This window comes from Schistocerca nitens, chromosome 2 (genome assembly GCF_023898315.1).
Source record: "Schistocerca nitens isolate TAMUIC-IGC-003100 chromosome 2, iqSchNite1.1, whole genome shotgun sequence".
NCBI classification, from domain to species: domain Eukaryota; kingdom Metazoa; phylum Arthropoda; class Insecta; order Orthoptera; family Acrididae; genus Schistocerca; species Schistocerca nitens.
In genome coordinates this window covers 145937292-145949320 of record NC_064615.1, presented here as the reverse complement: position 1 = coordinate 145949320, position 12029 = coordinate 145937292, and the positions used below count along the sequence as shown (strand labels likewise).

General features: G+C 42.3%; 1 protein-coding gene across 1 annotated transcript in view; it reads right to left on the bottom strand.

Annotated features, from left to right (window-relative positions):
- The window catches only part of LOC126234880 (glutamate receptor ionotropic, kainate glr-3-like), an 82287-nt gene that overhangs the window by 44458 nt on the left and 25800 nt on the right, over positions 1 to 12029 (bottom strand). The window contains exons 3-4 of the mRNA XM_049943620.1: positions 7782 to 8120; positions 6465 to 6529 (exon numbers count right to left, since the gene is read on the bottom strand). Coding sequence (XP_049799577.1) covers positions 6465 to 6529; positions 7782 to 8120 — 404 coding nt within the window. The remainder of the gene's footprint in view (positions 1 to 6464; positions 6530 to 7781; positions 8121 to 12029) is intronic.

Below are 12029 nucleotides of genomic sequence, written 5' to 3'. Positions count from 1 at the left end.
GGGAAACAATTTCACTATCACACGGTACGTTTGCACGCCGACACAAGACAATAAGTGAGGCTGCCGCTCGTTACCTTGAATTCTGTACGCGGCGAGATGAAATCCAAATTGTCGGGACCATTCCGTCCAAGACTCAACGGCTGCATCAAAGCTACGAAACGGGGGTGCAACTGCATGGTGTGGCTGCGGTAGCGATGAAGCGGCGGCGGCTGCATCGGTTTGTAGCGCACGTTGACCCTGGACGAGCTGTCCAAGGGCATCCAATAACGCCTGCGTCTGCTGATTCTGCAAGCGATAAAATTCGGACAGTACATCTGGTGAATGTGGCGAAGCCATGACACAAGCAAATTAATACAATACGAGCGCTAAAGTCCCCTTTGAGACTCGTCGCCAATGTAGTGGACTGACAATGCAGCCAGTCCACAGAGACGGGTAGCCGAAAGGGCACACGTACACACACGCCGACTGGCGCGAAGTCTGGAACAGGATTCGTAATGAATGTGATAAAGAAAAGAACGTAGCTACTAGAACACTTAACTTTTATATCGTCCTTTGGTATACAGCATTCTTGGTGATACAAGTGAGACTATCTTGAGATACATGCAATGGTACAAATGGCGCCTTGCTAGGTCGTAGCCATTAACTTAGCTGAAGGCTATTCTAACTGTCTCTCGGCAAAATGAGAGAAAGGCTTCGTCAGTGTAGTCGCTAGCAACGTCGTCGTACAACTGGGGCGAGTGCTAGTCAGTCTCTCGAGACCTGCCGTGTCGTGGCGCTCGATCTGCGATCCTGACAGTGGCGACACGCGGGTCCGACATGTACTAATGGACCGCGGCCGATTTAAGCTACCACCTAGCAAGTGTGGTGTCTAGCGGTGAAACCACAGTTACATCAGTAAGTTTAGATGTAGAAGGCATAGGCGTGAGACAAGGCTGTAGTTTATTCCATACAGTGTTCAATATTTACAGTGAGGATTCATTTCGGAGAGGGATTTTTTTTTACCCTTTCATTGCTACAGACGTACCCTCTGCTTTCCATGCTGACAGCGTCTTCTCTTATGGCTGCACTGCTCGCCAGATGCTTGTGCCTGTGTTAAGAGACGGTGTTCTGGCCTATATGACGTACTTATTATCCGATGTTTCGGAAACTATTAGGTGAAAACAATTATTTTCGCGCATCTTACAGTCTGATATCTTCACTCGATAAAGAACCGAATTTTTTTTCGTTATCCGACATACTTACTGCGCTGCATCAGATCAAGTAAAACACTGCACGTAATTTTAAAGACCTTGCGCAGGTAAAAACTCATTGCTTAAACTATGCTAATGGTTCATTTTACCTCATTCATGGCGGTAAGATGAAGATAAGATGTAGAAGTTCTGTTTAAAATTGAGAGTAGAACTATACTTCATTTCGTTCTATAGTTAGTGAATTTTCTATACGAAGAACGGTCGTGCTCGACGTGCGGAGTTCCGTCGGCTTGGACTTTCTGGGTGCAATAAATCACTTACTATCATATTTTAAGAAAACTATAACATGAAAATGTTTAAATTTTTCACATCTCACAGTCTGATATCTTAACTCGATAAAGTACTCAATTTCTTTTCGTCAAACGTCATACTTTCTGCAATGGTCAAATTAAGTAAGACATTGTGCATAGTTTTAAACATTTTGCAGAGGTAAAACGCACTGCGTAAACTTTACCTGTGGTTGATATTAGTTCATACACATCAGGAAATAAAACGTAGATAAGATATTGGCCTTTTGTTCAAAACTAAGAGCAGAACGGTACTTCATTTCTTTCTGGACTTACTGGCTTTTATATCCGAAGGACGTTCATGCGTGATATGCTCATTCACCTTCCCCCATGAACCATGGACCTTGCCGTTGGTGGGGAGGCTTGCGTGCCTCAGCGATACAGATGGCCGTACCGTAGGTGCAACCACAACGGAGGGGTATCTGTTGAGAGGCCAGACAAACATGTGGTTCCTGAAGAGGGGCAGCAGCCTTTTCAGTAGTTGCAGGGGCAACAGTCTGGATGATTGACTGATCTGGCCTTGTAACATTAACCAAAACGGCCTTTCTGTGCTGGTACTGCGAACGGCTGAAAGCAAGGGGAAACTACAGCCGTAATTTTTCCCGAGGACATGCAGCTTTACTGTATGATTAAATGATGATGGTGTCCTCTTGGGTAAAATATTCCGGAGATAAAATAGTCCCCCATTCGGATCTCCGGGCGGGGACTACTCAAGAGGACGTCGTTATCAGGAGAAAGAAACCTGGCATTCTACGGATCGGAGCGTGGAATGTCAGATCCCTTAATCGGGCAGAAAGGTTAGAAAATTTAAAAAGGGAAATGGATAGGTTAAAGTTAGATATAGTGGGAATTAGTGAAGTTCGGTGGCAGGAGGAACAAGACTTTTGGTCAGGTGATTACAGGGTTATAAATACAAAATCAAATAGGGGTAATGCAGGAGTAGGTTTAATAATGAATAAAAAAATAGGAGTGCGGGTTAGCTACTACAAACAGCATAGTGAACGCATTATTGTGGCCAAGATAGACACAAAGCCCATGCCTAATACAGTAGTACAAGTTTATATGCCAACTAGCTCTGCAGATGATGAAGAAATTGATGAAATGTATGACGAGATAAAAGAAATTATTCAGGTAGTGAAGGGAAGCGAAAATTTAATAGTCATGGGTGACTGGAATTCGTCAGTAGGAAAAGGGAGAGAAGGAAACATAGTAGGTGAATATGGATTGGGGGGAAGAAATGAAAGAGGAAGCCGCCTTGTAGAATTTTGCACTGAGCACAACTTAATCATAGCTAACACTTGGTTCAAGAATCATAAAAGAAGGTTGTATACCTCGAAGAATCCTGGAGATACTAATAGGTATCAGATAGATTATATAATGGTGAGACAGAGATTTAGGAACCAGGTTTTAAATTGTAAGACATTTCGAGGGGCAGATGTGGATTCTGACCACAATCTATTGGTTATGAACTGCAGATTGAAACTGAATAAACTGCAAAAAGGTGGTAATTTAAGGAAATGGGACCTGGATAAACTGAAAGAACCAGAGGTTGTAGAGAGTTTCAGGGAGAGCATAAGGGAACAATTGACAGGAATGGGGGAAAGAAATACAGTAGAAGTAGAGTGGGTAGGTCTGAGGGATGAAGTAGTGAAGGCAGCAGACGATCAAGTAGGTAAAAAGACGAGGGCTAATAGAAATCCTTGGGTAACAGAAGAAATATTGAATTTAATTGATGAAAGGAGAAAATATAAAAATGCAGTAAATGAAGCACGCAAAAGGGAATACAAACGTCTCAAAAATGAGATCGACAGAAAGTGCAAAATGGCTAAGCAGGCATGGCTAGAGGACAAATGTAAGGATGTAGAGGCTTGTCTCACTAGGGGTAAGATAGATACTGCCTACAGGAAAATTAAAGAGACCTTTGGAGAGAAGAGAACCACTTGTATGAATATCAAGAGCTCTGATGGCAACCCAGTTCTAAGCAAAGAAGGGAAGGCAGAAAGGTGGAAGGAGAATATAGAGGGTTTATACAATGGCGATGTACTTGAGGACAGTATTATGGAAATGGAAGAGGATGTAGATGAAGATGAAATGGGAGATAAGATACTGCGTGAAGAGTTTGACAGAGCACTGAAAGACCTGAGTCGAAACAAGGCCCCGGGAGTAGACAACACTCCATTAGAACTACTGATGGCATTGGGAGAGCCAGTCATGACAAAACTCTACCATCTGGTGAGCAAGATGTATGAGACAGGTGAAATACCCACAGACTTCAAGAAGAATATAATAATTCCAATACCAAAGAAAGCAGGTGTTGACAGATGTGAAATTTACCGAACTATCAGTTTAATAAGTCACAGCTGCAAAATACTAACGCGAATTCTTTACAGACGAATGGAAAAACTGGTAGAAGCCGACCTCGGGGAAGATCAGTTTGGATTCCGTAGAAATGTTGGAACACGTGAGGCAATACTAACCTTACGACTTATCTTAGAAGAAAGATTAAGAAAAGGCAAACCTACGTTTCTAGCATTTGTAGACTTAGAGAAAGCTTTTGACAACGTTAACTGGAATACTCTCTTTCAAATTCTGAAGGTGGCAGGGGTAAAATACAGGGAGCGAAAGGCTATTTACAATTTGTACAGAAACCAGATGGCAGTTATAAGAGTCGAGGGGCATGAAAGGGAAGCAGTGGTTGGGAAAGGAGTGAGACAGGGTTGTAGCCTCTCCCCGATGTTATTCAATCTGTATATTGAGCAAGCAGTAAAGGAAACAAAAGAAAAATTCGGAGTAGGTATTAAAATTCATGGAGAAGAAGTAAAAACTTTGAGGTTCGCCGATGACATTGTAATTCTGTCAGAGACAGCAAAGGACTTGGAAGATCAGTTGAACGGAATGGATAGTGTCTTGAAAGGAGGATATAAGATGAACATCAACAAAAGCAAAACGAGGATAATGGAATGTAGTCAAATTAAATCGGGTGATGCAGAGGGGATTAGATTAGGAAATGAGACACTTAAAGTAGTAAAGGAGTTTTGCTATTTAGGGAGTAAAATAACTGATGATGGTCGAAGTAGAGAGGATATAAAATGTAGACTGGCAATGGCAAGGAAATCGTTTCTCAAGAAGAGAAATTTGTTAACATCGAGTATAGATTTAAGTGTCAGGAAGTCGTTTCTGAAAGTATTTGTATGGAGCGTAGCCATGTATGGAAGTGAAACATGGACGATAACCAGTTTGGACTAGAAGAGAATAGAAGCTTTCGAAATGTGGTGCTACAGAAGAATGCTGAAGACAAGGTGGGTAGATCACGTAACTAATGAGGAGGTACTGAATAGGATTGGGGAGAAGAGAAGTTTGTGGCACAACTTGACTAGAAGAAGGGATCGGTTGGTAGGACATGTTTTGAGGCATCAAGGGATCACAAATTTAGCATTGGAGGGCAGCGTGGAGGGTAAAAATCGTAGAGGGAGACCAAGAGATGAATACACTAAGCAGATTCAGAAGGATGTAGGTTGCAGTAGGTACTGGGAGATGAAGAAGCTTGCACAGGATAGAGTAGCATGGAGAGCTGCATCAAACCAGTCTCAGGACTGAAGACCACAACAACAACAACATGCTCATTCACATCTTTGCACATCGCGAATCATGTGGTCAATAGTCTTATTTCATAAACGATTCAAGATTTCGACAGGAAGTCCTTTGAAAATGATCGCACACAGTGAGGCAGATATGTCATGTCGTATGTTATACAGGGCGTAAATTTTAAGTTGACGAACCAGAACAACTCGAAGAATAAGCTTCACACGAAAAAATGTGTAGAATCTGAAGTTCATTATTTTCGAGGGGGACATCCGCTGGTGCTAAGAGTAGCCTACCACCCCAGTCCCTGGGGTTGCCGCGAAAGGCAACTTTAAAATTTAAAATAGGAAGCTCCATTTTTTATTGCAGAATCAGATTCTACATAGGAAACTACGTACATTTTGTCTTAAACGTTTGTTTTGATTCCTGGTAGTTGGCGCTGTAATTCAAGAATATCCATGTTCTCATTTTTGCGTGGAAAATGGTTACGGATAAATAAAAAATATCTATTTACTTCGTAAATTTTGATTCGCTAAAACTAAACTCACCCTCTCACCCAATAGGTTGGGGTTTGAGAGAGAGGAATTAGAGATTTACAAATGTTGATCCAATATAGATTTTTTCCCCGGATTCAGATAAGTTTTGTTTGTTTCGTGGTCATGAGGCCACACAACTTTTAATGGGGAGAGAGAGAGAGTTTTGGTTTTAGCGAATCAAAATTTACGAAGTGAATAAGTTCTTTTATTTATCCGTAACCATTTTCCACGCAAAAATGAGAACATTTTCTTGAATTACAGCGCCAACTACCAAGAATCAAAAGATATCTTTAAGACAAAATTTACCTAGTTTTTCATGTAGAATCTGATTATGCAATAGAAAAGGGGGGTTCCCATTTGAAATTTTAAAGTTGCCTCCCGCCCCATCCCACAGGGAGTTGCGGTGGCGGGTTAATTTTAGCACCAACAGATGTCCCCCTCGAAAATAATCAACTTTGGATTCTGCACAGTTTTTCGAGTGAAACTTATTTCTTGAGTTATTCTGGTTTGTCAACCTAAAATTTACACCCTGTATAAACTCGGGACTTTTTTATTTACCGAGAAATGGAAATAACTCTTTCGCTATAGTGACAAGTCAGTGGTTCAGGGCCCATACAGATGGAAAACCCAAGCCACATGCGTATATACAACTACATCTGGAGAACGACGTAGCAGGTCGTGTCCACAACAGCGAAACGGCTAGGGTAAACTTTGGGATGAAACTAAACAATTCCGAAAAGCCAAAATCAATCATCCGTGCTGATGATATTACACTCATTTAATCAAGAGAGCAGAAAGAGGATGTATACCTGGGATATTCTGTTCCAACAACACCACCTTTCTCCGATAACGACTCCCTCTTCGGATGATGATCCTGTCAACGAACAGCCATCAAATACGCTAGATCATCATATTCTGTTTGGTGACCGTTGACGGGTTCACAGGTAGATGCAGTGTTTTTTGACTTCCACAAGGCGTTCGATACAGTTCACCACAGTCGTTTATAGAACAAAGTAAGAGCATATGGACTATGAGACAAATTGTGTTATTGGATTGAAGAGTTCCTAGATAACAGAACGCAGCATGATTGTCAATGGAGAGAAGTCTTCCGAAGTAAGAGTGATTTCAGGTGAGCCGCAGGGTAGTGTCATAGGACCGTTGCTGTTCACAACGTACATAAATGACCCTGTGGATGACATCGGAAGTTCACTGAGGCTTTTTGCAGATGATGCTGTGGTGTATCGAGAGGTTGCAACAATGGAAAATTGTACTAAAACGCAGGAGGATCTGCAGCGAATTGACGCATGGTGCAGGGAATGGCAATTGAATCTCAATGTAGACAAGTGTAATGTCCTGCGAATACATAGAAAGATAGATCCCTTATCGTTTAGCTACAAAATAGCAGGTCAGCAACTGGAAGCAGTTAATTCCATAAATTATCTGGGAGTACGCATTAGGAGTGATTTAAAATGGAATGAGCAAATAAAGTTTATCGTCGGTAAAGCAGATGCCAGACAGATTCATTGGAAGAATCGTAAGGAAATGCAATCCGAAAACAAAGGAAGTAGGTTACAGTACGCTTGTTCGTCCACTGCTTGAATACTACTCAGCGGTGTGGGATCCGTACCATATAGGGTTGATAGAAGAGAGAGAGAAGATCCAACGGAGAGAAATGCGCTTCGTTACAAGATCATTTAGTAATCGGGAAAGCGTTACGGAGATGATAGATAAACTCCAGTGAAAGACTCTGCAGGAGAGACGTTCAGTAGCTCGGGACGGGCTTTTGTTAAGGTTTCTAGAACATACCTTCACCGAAGAGTGAAGCAGTATATTGCTCCCTCCTACGTATATCTCGCGAAGAGACCATGAGGATAAAATAAGAGAGATTAGAGCCCACACAGAAGCATACCGACAATCCTTTCCACGAACAATACGAGACTGGAACAGAAGGGAGAACCGATAGAGGTACTCAAAGTACCCTCCGCCACACACCGTCAGGTGGCTTGCGGAGTATGGATGTAGATGTGAATGTAGATATTTGAACTTCAACGTCAAGAAATTAGTGGCTGGCAGTTAATGAGTTAAGTAAAAGAGAAACAGAGGGATGTACAGATGGTACCTAGTACCCAGGTGGTAGCCATCTTGGTAGCGAAGAGAGCGATAGTGGCGAGCAGGACGGAGGCTGCGACGGCGGCCCACAAGTTGGCCGAGAAGGGCAGCAGCGGCACCTGCCAGCCGGACTGCACCAGCGGCCGCGGCGCCAGGCACGTGATGCCGGTGCGCACGTAGGGCCGCGTGTAGTCGATGAACAGGTACTCGTGGAACCACTGGTAGACCGCCGCGTACGCCACGTCCGCCTCGCCGTTCACCACCGCGCCCAAGATGCCGTTTCCGGAACCGTTGTTGTCCCAGATGGCGCCCCACTTCTCCTCGGCGTATTCCGTCACTTGCCAACTGGCATTCACCTGCAGGAAAACCAGATCAAGTGTACTTGCAGCTCCGCCGTTCTGGCCTCGTGCGATCCAATAGCGACCGACCGACCACTGTGTCACTCTCAGCCTACGGAATCATTTGAAAGCGGAATGGAGGGGCATGGAGTCAGCAGTCACCACACGGCTCTCTCGCCCGCTGGCGGTTTCACAGATATTCGATCCACAACATTCAAGTAGCTCCACTGTTCGCACCACGACTTTGAGGGCAGCCCGTTCCAGTCCTGCCGTCAACGAAATGATTCCTAGCTGTACAGGGACCATTCAGCTACAAAGGCGGACGAGAGAACATACGCAGGGAGTTTTTTTATTTTTTTAAATTTTTTTTTTAAAGAGGTAGACCATACTTTCAGATATGATGGTATGGACCAAAAGAGGACAAAAACGTCCAGGAAACCTGGGCTCTAAACTGAATGATTTAAGATCTATGACCGCTTGTTCATCTGCACTGTCGTGAAATAAATCCACTGCTGTGGTGTCTTGCCCACACTTATTGCTAGTTGGGTGCCTATAGGGTGCAGCGTTCTCGGAATTCTGTACAACAGTTCAGTCAAATAAAATTAGTCGTTTTATTTTCAGAAAGCAAATTGACAATACTTAACCTGAGCCGGCCGGGGTGGCCGCGCGGTTCTAGGCGCTACAGTCTGGAACGGTGTGACCGCTACGGTCGGAAGTTCGAATCCTGCCTCGGGCATGGATGTGTGTGATGTCCTTAGGTTTAAGTACTTCTAAGTTCAAGGGGACTGATGACCTCAGAAGTTAAGTCCCATAGTGCCCAGAGCCATTTGAACCATTTTGAACTTAACCTGATTGTAGCAAATGTGGCTAGCGAGACACGACATGAAAACACTACAGTTTGATAGCGAAGCACTGAACATGTTGCAGACGCGGGCCCATCTAAGCAGCCGAGGCTAGCCGGCGGTGCGTGTATATTCACTTGCTGCAAGGGGCGAATTATTGGCCGCCCTTTCTTCACCGCCTTGTCTGCTCTTGCATGCCGCCTCTTCGTTCCGGCGTTTGTGGTAACAGCTGAACAATTACAAGCTCTATGCTATTCTCTAAGCATTATTACTATAAACCTTTTCATAGTTCTAGGTAAGTACCAAGCATACGTTAGTTCTAATGGAACACTTTGTTGGAATTACGAAGCAGGAGCCTGCTGAACAACTGCGCAAGTTAAACGCTGCGTTCTGCATATTTTTCACCACACAGAGCACAGGTTTGACACCTGATTCCTTTGAAAGACGGTAACGAATGATCATGTCTACCATATCTCCTATGTAAAAACAGGCTTATATCACCTGATTAAGTATACGGATGAAATTGTAATTGCATTTCACAAAATTATCCAAACACAGTCTAGTCCCTCATTTGTTTACATCAGTCTATACGTCGGTCGTAATACCAAAGGCCTTGCACTAGAAGAAATGTGTTTCAGAGCATCAAAGCTGAACAAATATTTATATCTCTTCAGAAATCATTTTAGAGCTCATGTTTACTGCACATTTTTGTCTGGTCTTGGTTCATACTACCATCCCTAAAAGTAATGAAATGTGAACCTCTTGTACATGTACAGCATTACGAAGGAAATACTTCTGTCCAGAACGAGTTTTTCTCATCTTGAGTTAGAAACGCATTGGTCATCAGCCGAAAGGTTCCGTCCTTATATTTGATAACGGTGGTTGGATATCAGTTGTTCCTAAATTATACCATTCTCTGCTGGTCCTTATCGTGCTATACCTCACATTCCGTGTCTGCACGCCTTTCACGTCATGAATGTCTTACTAGCTATTTTCTCATTCTTTTTCAAATTCGTGCAACACCGCAAGAGACCTTAGGAACCTGACAACTCGTTCCAAATACGATATTGCTCCACATTTTACCTAACTGTTTCTCATCTGTCCCACTTCAAACACCTCCACACACTACACATACTTGTCCACGTTAACTGCTGTCAAATTATGCTCCTGATCTAAAGATCTGTGCTTCCTAACATCTGCTATCCTTCTTTTCTCCTCCCATCCATTAACCAAGTATATGTAATCTCTATCTCCAGTACTCATTACAGACTTCCATTTTTCATTCCACACCTTTCAATTCTCCTTTGAAATTCACAACAACTTCCTACATATCTACTGCTTCATCGGTTTGCCTTTAGCAGGAGATGTTTCCCGCTCACCTGCATTGCAAGACCACCAAATGTCAGTTTTCATCCACTTACTTTGTATATTTTAACCCCTCATTTTCACCACTTTTCTATATTGTAAAAACTATGTTCAGTTAAAAACTTATATAGGCTTAGGAGCGCTATATGGTCAGACTTGAAAAGCAGCCCCATAAGGAAATGAAAAGATCAGTAAAAACGCAAATGTTACGCGAACGACTACAGTGCTTCACTGGATATGATCTCCTTTTTTTTCTATATAATTTACGTTCGTCTGCAAAACGAGCATAGTCCTCAAAGAAAGCGTGAGTCGTATATGGTGTTTCGGAGAATTCAGGACCAATCATCTATTTCTGCGTAATAAACTCACCACCAGCTAAAACACAGTGAGCGTAAATATACTTCACCTTACAGAAAAATGACGATCTAGCGTTGGAAACAGCATCAGACGTCGGAATAAATGTCAGGTATTCAGTAGCCTATCTGCTGTGAACACTGAAATGATATTGCAACATAGTCAGAAAATAATAAAAGGGAGAAAAGGGTATTTCAGTATTCGTGACCCCGCTGCAGACAGTGTGTTAGCAAGCCAGCCGGCCTTTTGTTGTGGGGGCTTAGTACGGGGTTCCCAGAAAGAAGCTGGACTGGTAATGGCAAGCCAAGTACCAAACCTAACTAGATAGTTTTTTTTTAGTAAGTGATGTTTTGTTATATTGGGACTCGTTTGGAATAGGCTTTTAATTATGGCTATGCCATTAAATGTCATAAACAATTTTAGGGTGTTCTTATTTTAACCACCGTGACTAACGTTGAGACACGGTTCCGGTTGCTAATTTCATTGTACCCAAAGTGTCTAATGAAATCCTGTAACTGCGTGTGAACTCTGAAGAAGTACAAAAATTTCATTGTTACGTTTTCTGACAAATACCGCATAAAGTATGAAATGTTAAATGTATTTACTGAATGTAGAATATTCCAATCGTATAAAAGAAAAATACCTTGAACAAAGAAACTGGTAAACGGCCTTGTCACGTTGCAAACGCGATTTTCGCCCCGTCCGCCGAAATTAAACAACGTTGGGCTCTGTTAATATTTGGATGACTGACCGTCTGAAGAAAATCGGGTGCCGTTGGCTGAATGACATGCAAGTCGCCGAAGTGGCATCCAGTCGAAACGCTTTCACCGCCCCAGTGTGCCATACAACAATATTATTATCAAAGAAAGAGAACGTTCGGTAATGTTTTGCAAAAAATGTTATGAAATAATGTACTGAGATAACTGAAACTGCTACTGAAAATTAAATAAAGCGACGTTAAAATATGGTGATAAGGGGTTAAGCAATGACGAAAATAGTTCAACAAACATAGTTGTAAGAAACAACAATATTAGTGTGAAGTTTTCAGTTGGTCTCTATTCATTCCAATTAATGTCTGAGTAATTACTGAACAAGTACTGTACGGTACATACCAATAGAAAGGGAATTATTTTATATGACGAAAAATCAAATGAAATAGAAATCAGTTGGTTACAATAATTGATACTAGATGGCACTTACATAGTCTCAATTTTGATTACACTCCATGAGATATCTCTAGCTTGTCTTCCCTCCACTTTCGTGTCAGCTGTTGTTTGCTGTGGAGAATTTTGTGCATTATATGAAGAATCGTGCAAGAAAATAACTCAGTATGTATCCATGAAATTTTTATATTAGTCTGTTGTGC